The sequence below is a fragment of the Megalopta genalis genome, chromosome 17 (genome assembly GCF_051020955.1).
Source record: "Megalopta genalis isolate 19385.01 chromosome 17, iyMegGena1_principal, whole genome shotgun sequence".
NCBI classification, from domain to species: Eukaryota; Metazoa; Arthropoda; class Insecta; order Hymenoptera; family Halictidae; genus Megalopta; species Megalopta genalis.
In genome coordinates, this window is record NC_135029.1 from 1,713,946 (window position 1) to 1,727,456 (window position 13,511).

Genomic DNA, 13,511 nt, shown 5'->3' on the forward strand with positions numbered 1-13,511 from the left:
TATTTGACGACCCCTCTCGCGTGTTACGCGTACAAAAAGCATTATACATCTCTTGGCTGCCTATCTTACTATACAATACAGCGCTCGTAAGCAACGTTACAGGTTCCCAACGAAATGCCGTAGAAAATTCACTGTCTGTCAAATAAAGGATTCAAGGTAGGACCCTTTCTCGAGTATGGTGTAGCACTCTCCGCGTTACTTACAATTCATTTGCACGTTAATTGTCGTACAGATCCATGCCACACAAATGTCAATCGCTCGAATGATTCGCAACGCAAGATCGAATCTCTCTTCCAAACGGCTGGGGGTGGGTGTGGGTGATTCTATCGGTTCGGGCTTTCTCCGGTCTTGTTAGCCAGTTTCATGCTCGAAAACGTTAGATCTGAACGTAGCTGACACGGTAATTCTCCGCTGGCTGTCGCTTAAATAATATCAACATCGTTACCGGCCCTGTGGGTTCTCGACGACTCGATGAAAATCACAATGGCGGCAAGACTCGCGAATTTCCACGTGTCGCATGGCTGAAGAACGCTCGCATCCCTCAGTTCCGTGTGCTTTTTATCGATTACATCTACCGGTGTGTATGCCGTCGCCTCTACGCCAACACGATTCCAGCTACTATCTAGCTAATATTAATTAGGGCTACGGTACTATGTACAGAAAACGCATTGCATTGGCACAGCAAATATGCGCACCTGGACTGCCACCCGCCGCTTTGCCGCATATAGTACACTTTATCGCTTCACTGATGGTTATGTCGATCGGAAAGCGACACTGTTCGACTGTCGTAATCGCTTGACACGATTCTTCGCTATCTTCGAAATGAATCTGTCGTTTCCATTCGACTCGGTTCATAGGGTGCTGTCGAAATCTGTGTGACGTAGTATCGAAAACCTTGAAAAGTTTTTGACGAAACTCCAAATTATTTTCTACTTTAGACTAATATTTACGCTTACATTAGTTTTGGATAATTTTCATCTATCGTTTAAGCGATGAAATAACAATTATTTATCTAAAGAATGTGCACCATAAAAATGTCCAAGTTTCACCATCAACCAGTCGAATCGAAGTTCCAAGTTCAAAGGCTATCGTCGACAACGTTTCAACCTCTGTAACTTTTGTTTCGATATTATTAAGAGACAGCTAATAATACTAATTCCTCGTGACAATCGTATAAAAACAAAATAAACAGATCGGTTTTCTCACACGTGCCCCCTCATGGACGTGAAAGCAAAAGTTAGCACGAGGTAACATTCTGTTGATGATAGATCTTCAAGAGTCAAACTTCGTCTCTGTCGATCTTACAATAATTTTCGCTTAGTTTAGATTTTAAACTAATGAAATTTAACAAACATCGTCTACCTCCAAATTTCCAAGAACCCTCTGGACGCATTATTTTGCAAAGCTCCGAGAGCAACGTAGAATAAAGTTATTCGATAAATTCTCCATTCTGTGTGCGTTATCCTCGTTCGATAGAAATTCCCGCCAGATGATGCGCGCGTGAATACATGTATCCTCGGCAGCGATGAGAAACAAGGGTAAACGGTTCGAACGTCATCCGTATCTACAATTAATGGATTCCTTGAAGTCAATCCGACGTATCACGTTCGATTGATCCGAAAGCGTGCACGAACTATGAGTAATAGTTGACGCAACCGTTCCTGGCACAGATGGTTTACTTATCGAGCACCATTCTTTCCATTCGTATCGCACAAATCAAAATCTACGCATGTATGACGTGTAGTGTCAACGAGTGTTAATCATTTCGGTAAACGTTCACGGAAGTGGTCCGCATGATTAGGATCCGTGGTCAAGTCGTTCGATAACGGATAAGAGGCGAGCTCCATCGCTCTCCTCCGCGAATGATAATTTCTCTCCACAGTTGTGTCACGAGTATCGGGAGCATTCAGCTCGCTATTATCGCTAATAACGGTCGAACCGAATAACCACCACGCCATACCGCCAATAATACAATACGCATACGAGGCTCGTAAAAAGTAAATTGCAGAGCGATCTCAGCCGCTGCAATCGACACAATTAATAGCAATGTAAAAGTAATAGATCGCGATTACCAGGTAATCGCAACCGCTTCGGTTGTATTTGAACGACGATGCATCGTTACCTATGTTTCACCGAATCGCGGCGGTCGTAAAACGACACAAGTCCACGCGCGTCGACGCGTTCGGGAAATCGAATTTTGAAGAGAATTTCGCGGGGATACGAAAAAACAAAAAATCCTAGCCTCCACAATTTACACAATTTCTCAGCATGTTTATTGAAATTCATTAGCAAATCGTTACATAACGTTCGGAAGAAGGGAGTCCCATTTTGATCGATTCGGAATTAAAAAGAAGAAGTAAGTAAAGGACAAAAAAGTGACGGGGGTGTTACAGAAACGATACAATTGTTGGAAGGTGCTTACAGGACTTGTACGGTTTTACAACTAGCGTTTCGATTACAATTTATCGCAAGAACGTAGCGTGTGTGTACGCGGCGCTCGATACCCGTTCGCTCTCGTTTCTCAGCGTCGCGGCGACGACGCGACAACGACGACGAGGACGGCGACGGAGAATCTCGTTGTTTCCGTTTCTCATTAGCGAAGCGAGTGTCGGCAACGGGAGCGTGTGCACGGGAAAACACGTCGATCAATTGTCGCGAGTTTCCCCGCGCAGCTGTTTGCCGAGCAGCTGGCAATCCCGGCATTTACTGGAATGTTGCATTTACTTTACCTAATTAATGCGATCGTTATTACGTTTATAGTCTACCGCTAACCGTGTGACGCGTCTGTTCCGGCGAGATGTGTGCGAGCATCGCGAGCTGCCAGCGTCTCGCCCCTCGGGGTCGTCGATGCTCGCGATTCGACTTTCAAATCTAAACGCCGCGAGGCCGTCCGAGGACTTCCGGTCCCGTGCGGAAGCGATACCGCGGCCGGAATGCCTCGGATACTTCCAATTTATTCGAATCGTTTGAATACCCCGACCGTTACGCGCGGTATCGCGGAATACCGTGAAACTTCTTTCCAACGGTTACGATCGATTCGAAGGACCTCCGGACGTCACGAACTTGCAATAAAAAAAGATTTGCGTCGGTTCGAGAAGACCGCAGAAGATTCGCCCGCAGGCGGCATCTCCGCGAACGGGGTCACCAGAATGTTTCCGCGATTTTTCGGAGCTAAGTTGGAATGCTCGTGGTCGCTATGCGAATGCAATCCTTAGCGTCGTAAATAAATCGTGGAAGACATTGAATCCGAGTCGTTACAAATGACGCACTCGCTTGCAGAAAAGTTGATTATACTTCGAGTTTCATTGAATTCGATATAAATTTTGTACGATCGAACATGCGTTATCGAGCATGAAAAGGAGTAACATATTTGTAGAAGCATCGATAACGTATTTGTATGTACACAAAAATTCATCGGCTAGACGCTTCCAGATGCCTTGTATATTTTGGCTATCAATTAATTAAGATGAATTCGTATATTCTGTTTCGTAATCGTTTCGTTGCAAATGCTCGAATACTTTTACGATCCATTAAAATGGCGACCACTAAAGAGAATACGAAGGCGGACTGTTAAAGCAGACGATAACATGAAAAAGCTACCGCAAGTAATTAACAAAAGACCGCGTTGCATGAATCGTTACTTTCTTTCATTTATCAGGATATTCTGATGTAAATTACGATTTTAAAGACGAAGACACGTTACTCTTCTCCCTCAATCCCTGTAATCAATTATTCAAATAATACTCCTTCGGTGTGAAATATTTGAATTTGTTTCGAGCAGATGCAATTCACATTTAAATGTATCCGAACGAAAATTTACAAGTACTCGCGTACAATTTTCTATAAAAGATTTCATCTTTTGATAAGCGTGTGCCAGAGCGAAACTTCCTTGTTTCCGTTCATACTCGTTAATCCTTTGCGTTCCTATATCGAGTCGGTCTCGACATTGATTGTTATATTAATAGTTAGTTATTTTACTGATTCGCATTATGAACATAAATTATGTGGTGTGTAAGAACAATTGTGATATATTTCTCAACTGTTCCGATTAGGTTGCGAATAGCAACTATTTGTAGCAAAATTTATAGCACTATTCCGAAATAAAAGGCAGAAAATACTTTGGAGCGCAAAGGGTTCGATACATTCGCAAGGAAATTTATTGGATGCCCGTCGAACCGACTGCCGAACTTTTAATAATGCTCTCGATCCTTCGCACACACCCCCGCACGATGGAATTCCCGTTTGCATCACACGCGATCTCGCCACATTCTTTCGAATCCTGATCCTGCCTGTTTACGAAGATTCTTAAACCTTAAAGCGTCTCGATTTAAAACTGAACATGTACTATGAACGATAAAATCCACGTGCTCGTAGTGGTGGCGCGTAGGTGTTCCTAGATCGAATGAAAAAAGAGACGTGATCCGAAAAATTCCCCATTGTTCTCTCCCTTCGCGTCTATTAGTTCTCCATTCTAAACCGCGATCGCGACGACGAAGTCAGTTTTAAACGGAGTATTATGTACACGTTATCCTTATATCGTACTTAACTACAGTTACTCTAGTAAAACGCAATCTGTATACATACATGTACATCCATACGCGACATCTCCGTTCGACTAATTTAGAAATTATCATATAGCATATAACAATTTGCCGATAATATTTATATTTATATTTATATATATTTATATTTATAATATAATTTTCTCATCTCGACACAAGGTACCTAAGTTGGATGCATCTTTGCCATTTTTTTCTCATTTTTTTTTTGTCTTTGTATAATATATAAACATCAGTATTTGTAAAATATTTGCCGAGTGCCCGACGGTTCGCTGTCATTGTCCGGAGTGTAATGAGACCGGGCGGTCGGCGAAATTTTTCTTCGTTTGTTATCATTATCTTTTTGTTTTAATTAAAAATGATCGCGGGCTTTCACAAAGACCGCTGAAAAAGTGTAATTAGCTGCCTCTATCTTTCTCTCTCTCTCTCTCTCGCTCTCTCTCGCTCTTTCTATCTCTCTCCTTCTTATTCTCTCTCTCTCTCTCTCTTTCTCTCTTATTTAGCGCGTTCTCTCATTCTCTTTTGCAGAGTATATTCATCTACGCGGATTAAAAAAAAAATATATATATATATATATTTTGTATATGCGTGTGTTATGTATATATGTATATGCAATAATGAGAATACAATATGTATACATATGCATATCCACGTATGTATATATATACATATATATATAGAAACATTAAATGCGTACCACTTCTGTCCGCGTGACGAATAGCGTAACGAATGAATTCCTCGATCTCGCTTAAATGATCCATTTTTTTTCATTTTCCTCTCAACGATAAAAAACAATTTCTACCTATTTACACGACTTTCTTCTTTCTTCCAGATCTTTCTCCCGGTTCTCTCTTGTTCCTCTCTAAACTGTGTGCCTCTCCGAAATGGCGTTTATGAACGTGTATTAGCTCCATTTCCATAGCAAGCTATTCCTCCGATACGTCTCAATCTCAAGTACTTGTTCCCCTTACTCTCTCTCTCTCTCTCTCTCTCTTCCTCTTTCTTTCTTGTTCTCTTTCTCTGTCCTTTTCTGGCCGCGCAATGACAATCAGTGGAAATCGATGGATTTTATTTAAAACTTGTCTTACTGTTCTCCGTTCGAAGTACGTTAGAATTGGGGCGGCAGTGTTGGTTAACGAGCGACCGGACACGTCTGTTCACAACGATGCCGGAGATCGATGAAAAGAGACCAATAAACTTGTCCTACATACAAAAACGAAAGACAGAGCTCCGTAACGAGCTAACGATACTAACGATTCCCTCTCGTCTCTAATATTCTCAATGATTACAGCTAATTTCTTGATCTTCCTCGTTTCATTCTCCCATCGCGCGTGTACGCGAGTTACCCGGACTCTTGTCGAATCGTTCGATCGATCGTCATCGCGACGTCTTCCTTTCCCACTGATGTAGAAGCTTGGCAAATCCTTGTCCAGTGAGTCACAAATATCAGGCGAGCGTGCAGACAACGCGAAAGACTGCACAGTCGATTGATTTAGAATCAACTTAATACTTTTTAGCTAACTAGATATACCGGGTGATTGAAATTACTAGACCACATACATTGACGCAAACTTAACGTTAAACCTATCGAGCTCAAGAAGTGACTAACGTTTGATGCTCTACAAGAATAACGAAACCTGAATTTACTTAGACGTTTCACCATTCTTACCATAATGTAAGTTCGAATGAAGAAATCTATTAGATTTCCTATTTATAATGTCGATAGTCTTATGATACAAAATGTTGAATCCGGTAAAAATGGTCGGCATGATAGGTTTAGTGTTAAAGCACATAAAGATATCAACAGTCTTTACTTCTTGTGTGTGTATGCGTACATTTAATCCCTTGCACTATTCAGTATTCATTTGTCCTAAATCGAAACAACATTTGATTCATCGCATACTCTGCCACGCAGCAATTGTCGATCCACATTGATACGTAACGGTGACGCAATACTCGGATACGCACCTTTATGAGAAACAAAAATTGTTTCGTTTCATCGGATTATAACAATTCGGGACGAAAGGAGGCTGATCGACACAGTTGTGGGAGAGATCGTAGTGCCAGGGGTTAAATGTGCCATAAACGTGCATGAATGAAGTCTGCTGACCAAACGAAGTGCCAACGATCAAGTTCAGCTTTCCAAGCCGAATTTGAATCGAAGAATAGCCGATATTGCATCGTTCGCGTGTCTGTATCCGCATCGCCGTCACCGCCAGCGCGCTCAAAGAAATCCGTCGAACGGCTAAGCAATTTCGGAACCGATGTATAATTAATTGAACAGCGCTGGAATATCGCGAATGACTCGGATTCCTGAGCAGCGTCGCGCACGCGCTTCGCCCGGCTCCGGACCTAAGCTTCCTCTTGTTCTCTTTTCATCTTCTCTGTTATCTGGGACAAACGTTGGCCGCTGTTTCTCGCAGGCACTCTATCCACGGTTAAGCTGTAAAGGAAATACGACCAGCAGTCGCTATTATACCCTAGTAAGACCGATTCACGCCATTGTCAAAGGCGTCTAACCGAACACGCTAAGACCCTCTCGTCGCGCGTCTCCTCGACCGAGCTTCTTCGAGGATACTTTGTCGAGGAGTGTTCGCTCCCCGGCTACACGCTACCAAGTTTTCGCTACGGTGTCGGATAATATGCAGTACGAGCTTTTAAAGGAATACCGTGAAATGAATCGCATGAATGCATTTATCAAGACTTTGTCGCGAGCCCCCCCCCCCTCCCCCCGCCAGGATTAATTAAACTCGCGAACGTAATCAATCTCTCGCGTCGTTGCAATATATTTTCGTCGACCGGGAGAGTTTCTATTAGTACGCGTTACACGTCTTGTAGCGCGGCGAAATAATAAAATTCAACTATGTATATACACGCGCATATATGTATATGTACATATATGACATAATTTTTGCTCGAATCGCTAAAAACTTGAACGAATTCTTAAGGCATGTGTTCCACTACTATGTCCTAAAATCTTGGGTTTGCCGCCACGCGGGCTAAAATTCCAAAAATTTCCTCGTATCAATTGTCCCCGCTCAAACAATCATTGATAATCGCAGTCGGGCGACTCATTTGCCACGCAACGTTCATTTACATATTAAAAAACCTCTACACCACGGTCGGTCGACCGGCAAACAGGTATTATATCGATTCAACACGTCCCAGCCAAAAATACATACTCCTCGAAGACACCGTAACGCGATAACGGTTCATTACTAATTAACCGTACGTGCTTCGGCACCACAATTCTCTCTTGCTATTTACCAATACTCACAGCACGGCAATAAGTGCACAAACAATACTCAGCATAAGTCTTACATTAGTCTCTCTCTCTCTCTCTCTTTCTCTCTTACTCTCGCTCGCTCGCTCTTACTCTCGCTCGATCTCTTTCTCTCTGCATCACTCGCCGTTTAGCATCGTCCCTTCCTAATCGAATATCTTAAACGGAACACGCATTAAATGAGGCACTTGCCCGAATCTATACCGGCCGCATTCTCTCCCGTTTCTGTTATAGATCAGATATTTGCCAACAATTAATATACGGAAGGCACGCCTCGTCTCGTTCTCGAACGTCCGAAGCGTCTCTAAGCGGGCCAACGTTTCCTTCCAAAGCTTTCCTCCAGTGGTATCGGTTAACAATCGGTCATCCTTGAATAAAATCATCCGCGCGAACGGGTTCAGGCTCTCCCGCGTTTGAGAATCTACGACGCGTGTGGACGGCGCTCGAAAAGCTCGCCTCTTGTACATTGTGTGTTATCCGAGAAACGAGGTCCCGAGTCGAGACGCTCCTCGTCCGTCCTTAAATCACCGCGGTCCTAAGCACCTAAGCAGGCCACTGCTACGAACACAGTCTCTCTTCATGATCGTATCACAATACACAGCTACGAGTCGATCCTTTGTCCCATCGTCGTTGTTGCTTGTACGCTTGCCTCTCTTCGGTTTCCCCTCATGCGATCCCCTGTCCATTGCCGTACTGGTGAGAAACGGAATAGGAAGAACTCGAGAAAAAACGATCGAGTTCCCGGTGAAAAATCGGCCCGAGAGTCCTCGAGCGTTCGCCGGGCGCGGTGCCCGCCTGGAACCACGCCGTAGAGAGCTAGCATCTGCTGAAGAGCACATTAAAAAAATAATTCGAACGTTCGCGTGTGTCTCTGCTCGCGGATCAGTTCACCGACGACACGACACACGGCACCGGAAGCACGCGAGGGCGTTCGCGGCTCACGCCGCTTCTTCTCCGCGACGAACGACTACAAAAACGAAACTAGTTCCCGGGATACGTCGAGGTGTGTCATTTTGGTCTTTGTCGGACGAGTCCTCCTCCTCTTTTTATCTATTTTGCTCTCTTTCTCGGTCTATCTATATCTCTCGCCTCTCTCTCTCTCTCTCTCTCTCTCTCTCTCTCTCTCTTTCGTCAATGACGTCCCTTGGCGGTCTCTCGAACGGACAGTTGTACCAAGGAGATATTTGCGAAGTAAAATCTTGCTGGAAAGTCGCGAGCATCCGTGTGTCGGGATCTCTCAGTATCCAGCCCGTCGATCGACTGTCGCGGGACATTGTTCTCAAGGTGTCTCGCGTTTCACACATCCGTCCACCCATCCGTGAGTCCTTCCTCCCGATCCGAGAGAGAACACCCGATGTCACTTGTGCGCCGTTTCGTACATCAGACCGCGCCGGAAGAACATCGAGCCGGCGCCGACGCGTTTCTTCCGGTAGCTGGAGCTCCTGAAGAACCGGTCCTCGCCCTCGGCCATCGATCGCGACCTGGGCGGCGGGCTGCGCCTGGTGTCGCACTGGCTCGCCACGTACATGATCATATCGTTGAAATTCGGCAGGAATTGCGGATTGAACAGCGATAGGATCCTCTCGTTGAGCTCCCGGGGGTCCCGTGTCGGCACCATGTAATGGTCGTGCGTGCTCGAGGACTCGGCGTGATTGAAATCGGCGTAGACCCGCCGATGGCCCCGGCAGAGATCGTCGAGGCTGTTAGCGCTGCTACTGCTGCAGTCGTGGAGCTCGTTCGCTGGTTCCGTTAGCGCCGTCTCGGTGTACTCGCACCCTTGGAACTCGTCGTATCGTCTACGGTAATCGATGGCCTTCGACACGGACCGCGAGTCGTAAGGCGTGTCCCTGGCGAGGGCGAGAAACTCGATGGACCTCTGATCGCCGACTACGGTCTCGTACGCGTCTTCATCGTGGCCGATCGGTAGGTCGAGCATGTGGTCGCCGGTGATCCTCGGCAAGCGATTCTCGTCGCCGTTCTCGATGCCAGCGACGGGGGCGTCGTCGTCATCGTCGTCGTCGTTGTCGTCGTCGTCCTCGTCGTTGCGACCGTCTGATTCCGCGAGATCCGAGGAAGAGGAGAAAGAAGAAGAGCCGGAACCCGTGGGGTCCTGCGGCAAGCCTCAGACGGCCCTGTGTCGCCTTCTGTATCATATGTACGTCTTCTTGACCTTCTGCACCGGCTTGTTCTCCGCCGAAGAGTTCGCGTTTTTCCCGTTCGGGTTCTTCGTCGGCACGTTCAGCACCAGGTTGATGGACTTGTTGTTGAAGCCCGGCGACTCCGAGCTCTCGGTCAATCTGTTCAGCTGCTGCCGTTGCTCCGACGGCTCCGGATACGGCGCGCCTCGCAGCCTCTGCGAGAACCAGAACCCGGAAGCGAAACCCGCTACTAGCGAGAAGAAGCAGGTCCCTATCAGAGCACCGGTCAGGGTCTGGGCCGAGTAAACCACCGGCGTCGCGATCACGTCTGCAATGAAACTTGAATCAGTACGGAAGAAGACACGGTACGACGACTTATTGCTTCTTGCGGATAGGAATTTCTGCGGGTACCAAGAAATCTGGGGATGGGGAGCGAAGATCGGGTACGGAGCGTGGTTGTGTAGCCTTCGAGACCCTCTCGGGTCGCAGATACAAGGTTTGATCAGAGTTCACAGATTTTTTCTATTTTACGCCGCTATTCGAATGCGACCGAAAACCCTTTTTTTTGTCTCGTGTTGCGGCACATGTTCACGATGTACGGCGGTGACAGCGTTGAAACGATTTCTTCGTCTATATGTCTGGCGATGGACAATCGCGTTACTCTAAATTCAACAGTATTTCAATACTTTTGTCGTAGCGATCGGTTCGGATTAAAGATGACTGCTGCATACGGCCAATACTTCGACGCAGCGCTTCTTTGCACTCACTCGAACTAATTGAAGGGCCAAAATTTAAGCTTCTCAGCCGCGGCTCAATACACGCAAAAGTCGTTCTTGTAACGTCAGGATAAAGTTGGAATTTGTAAAAAAGCGAGTGCATTGTTACAAGACGACGGCAAATGTCGACGCGATTTTGAAGAAAGATGCAAAAAGCGCACAAAATTCTTCAATTAAAAAGGATGAAGTATTATTACAATAAAAAAGGGATTCGAAGAATCTGAAATTGAATTACATCCTAGATGCTACGATAGGATAATGATTCAAAACGATGGACTCATTTGTGTACCAATTAGAAAGAAGGAAACGGTGTCGATGACTTAAGAGTGTTCTTTGACGATGAAGATTCGTGGAAGGCCTATATGTTGCAAACGTATAATATAGTAAACTATTAACGTACAAATTAAGCTACTAAACGTATTTATAAGTAAATTCAGGCGATACAGTTAAACGACTCGCTCTGTATACGTTGAAATAACGAATATGCAGAAACTCTGGTGAAAAGTATGCCAAAACGTTGCGAGATCACGTTACAAGATAATAGGGATTTTACATAATAGGATAGCGGATCCGATTATTGTGCGACGCCCAATTGCTGTGGCTTTGATTTGTTTTCGGGCATAATTAACTTTATATTTATCGAATAATACATACAATTTTTTAATTTTTTTATCTTGTTTACTTTTGAATACAAAAATTTAATATGCCTTATTCGACAAATATACAGTTAGTTATGCTGAAGAACGAACCAATGACGCAACAATTGGTTACCACAGTAACCGGTCCCACTACCTTATTAGATATTGCACGTATGCGTACCTCAAAGAAATTTACGAATTATTGAAAACAATTATTACTTCGATATCATTCCAGCGCTCTTAGTGAACAGACTGTATATGTATACTAACAATTAGCTATTTCTGAGCCATCCCTTGTCCCTAGTTCGGCGGTTTTTTAATTGTGGAAACGACGGAACAAAAAATCTGTATTACATTTCATGTAAAAGATGAAATCAAATTCAATAAAATGCGCGAAATGTTAGAGACGTCTTTTGGTGAATCTGCTATGAAAGAATTTGGCGTTTATGGCTGGTACGTACAAATATTCGAAAGATGGTCGCGAAGATGTCACAGACGACGAGCAAGATGGACGTCCCAGCACGTCGTGTACCAATGAAAAAGTGGAAAGGATCGAGAAAAATATTCTCGATAGTCGTCGAATCACTGTTCGAAAGGATATGCATGAAGCAGTCGGAGGAAATTGACCGGAAGTGTGGAAAAACAACTCCTGGATATTGCACTACACCGCACCGACTTCACACTTTGCGACTTGTTCGTGAACTTTTGTCAAAGAACAACGCGACAACGATGCCGCATCCGTCGAATTCGTCGGATTTGGCACTCTGCGACATTTTCTCGTTTCCGAAGACGAAGGGGACAATGCTTTGCGACTATAGAAGAGATATAGGCGGAATCGCTCAACAAGCTGGAGAAGCTATTCCAAGAAAAGCGTTATACAAACGTTTTCAGGATTGGAAACACGCTTGTGCAAGTGTGTTACAGTCGATGAGTGCCACTTCGAATTGAATCGAATGAACAGGTCGGCAAACACGTGAATATTTCTTGAAACAACAAATAGAAATTCCGGGAACTCTTTGATCAAACCTCGTATTTCACGACAAATACCAACGCGGTGGAATATCATTTTTCTTGTCGAGAGGTGGTCCGTTTTACGCTTGTCGATTTAATATCACGCAATTAGAGACTTTATTTACCTTTTTACGAGCGCGAATCATTTAATCGCTGCCGCGACCGAATGCATATTCATGCGTTCGCTGGAACGTCGTTTTACCTTTCCTTATCGTTTTCGTTTCTTCGAACATGTACAACGTTTAAATGGTTCCGCGGTCGATCTGTGTTTTTGTAATTGTATAAATGTCCATATTAAAATCGCTCGAGTGCAATCCAGTCTCACTCGATTTTATTCTTTCATCCCCGCCTTAAACTCCGTCTCGCGTTCACCGTCAAGCTTAGTACGTACTTCGGAACAATGTTTCGCAACATGGTACCGCAACTGTTTGTATGCTGTTGCAAACTACCCAGAAACACTTCGGGGGATTCTAACAAAGGCAAGCGACATTAGTAAACAAATTCAGTTGGGTTTGCCTGTGTCAAGTAACCGTGACGAAAATGAAAATTCGAAAATTCTCCGTATTTTTACTTGAATCGTAGACCGAGACAAATCGATTCAAAGAGAGAACTGTAAAGATAATTGAATCATTACCACGCCGAGTGCCGATAACATTATTTAGCAGTTTCAGTCGTATTACCAACTTGTATTCTATGCCACTCGTCTTATCGCCACGATCTTTAAGACATACCGTGGAACATCAGCTTCGTCGGCATTCAACGTGACAAAAGTGAACCGATCATTTTTCTACACGAAAACATCTGAAAACATCTGATTCGGGTATCACGGAATTTCAAGTTTTTTTCCGCAACTCGTTCCGGTACCTTGTTCGGGAACATTGTATTCAAGCGTGTACCGAGCTTAACGCGGGATCGGCGATATTCGGTGCAGAAAAATCGAGCGAGACCGTACCGTTCGGAAAGGATCACGAACAACTGGGAATCAACGGGTATCCTCTCGAAAAGTACGGTCTCATGGTCCGAGTTCTGTCGCCGAATGGCCATCCATTCGCGTAACCATGTGCACAAGGTTCCTCCGGGTCCATATCCCCCAATGGGAACGATTT

At 44.7% G+C, this 13,511-nt stretch overlaps 2 protein-coding genes across 6 annotated transcripts in view; both read right to left on the bottom strand.

Annotated features, from left to right (window-relative positions):
- The window catches only part of LOC117222855 (semaphorin-1A), an 870,584-nt gene that overhangs the window by 11,777 nt on the left and 845,296 nt on the right, over positions 1 to 13,511 (bottom strand). For 3 of the 5 annotated variants that reach the window (XM_033474843.2, XM_076527083.1, XM_076527082.1), the window contains one exon: positions 9,929 to 10,308. The exons of the other annotated variants lie outside the window; for them this stretch is intronic. In XM_033474843.2, the coding sequence (XP_033330734.2) occupies positions 9,992 to 10,308 (317 nt within the window). In that variant the 3' untranslated portion in view covers positions 9,929 to 9,991. Of the gene's footprint in view, positions 1 to 9,928; positions 10,309 to 13,511 lie in introns of those variants that run through there. 5 annotated transcript variants of the gene reach the window in all.
- LOC117222857 (uncharacterized) lies at positions 2,251 to 9,787 on the bottom strand. The gene has a single exon (XM_033474845.2). It carries the CDS (start codon positions 9,776 to 9,778, stop codon positions 9,200 to 9,202), a length of 579 nt encoding a protein of 192 aa, XP_033330736.2. The 5' UTR covers positions 9,779 to 9,787; the 3' UTR covers positions 2,251 to 9,199.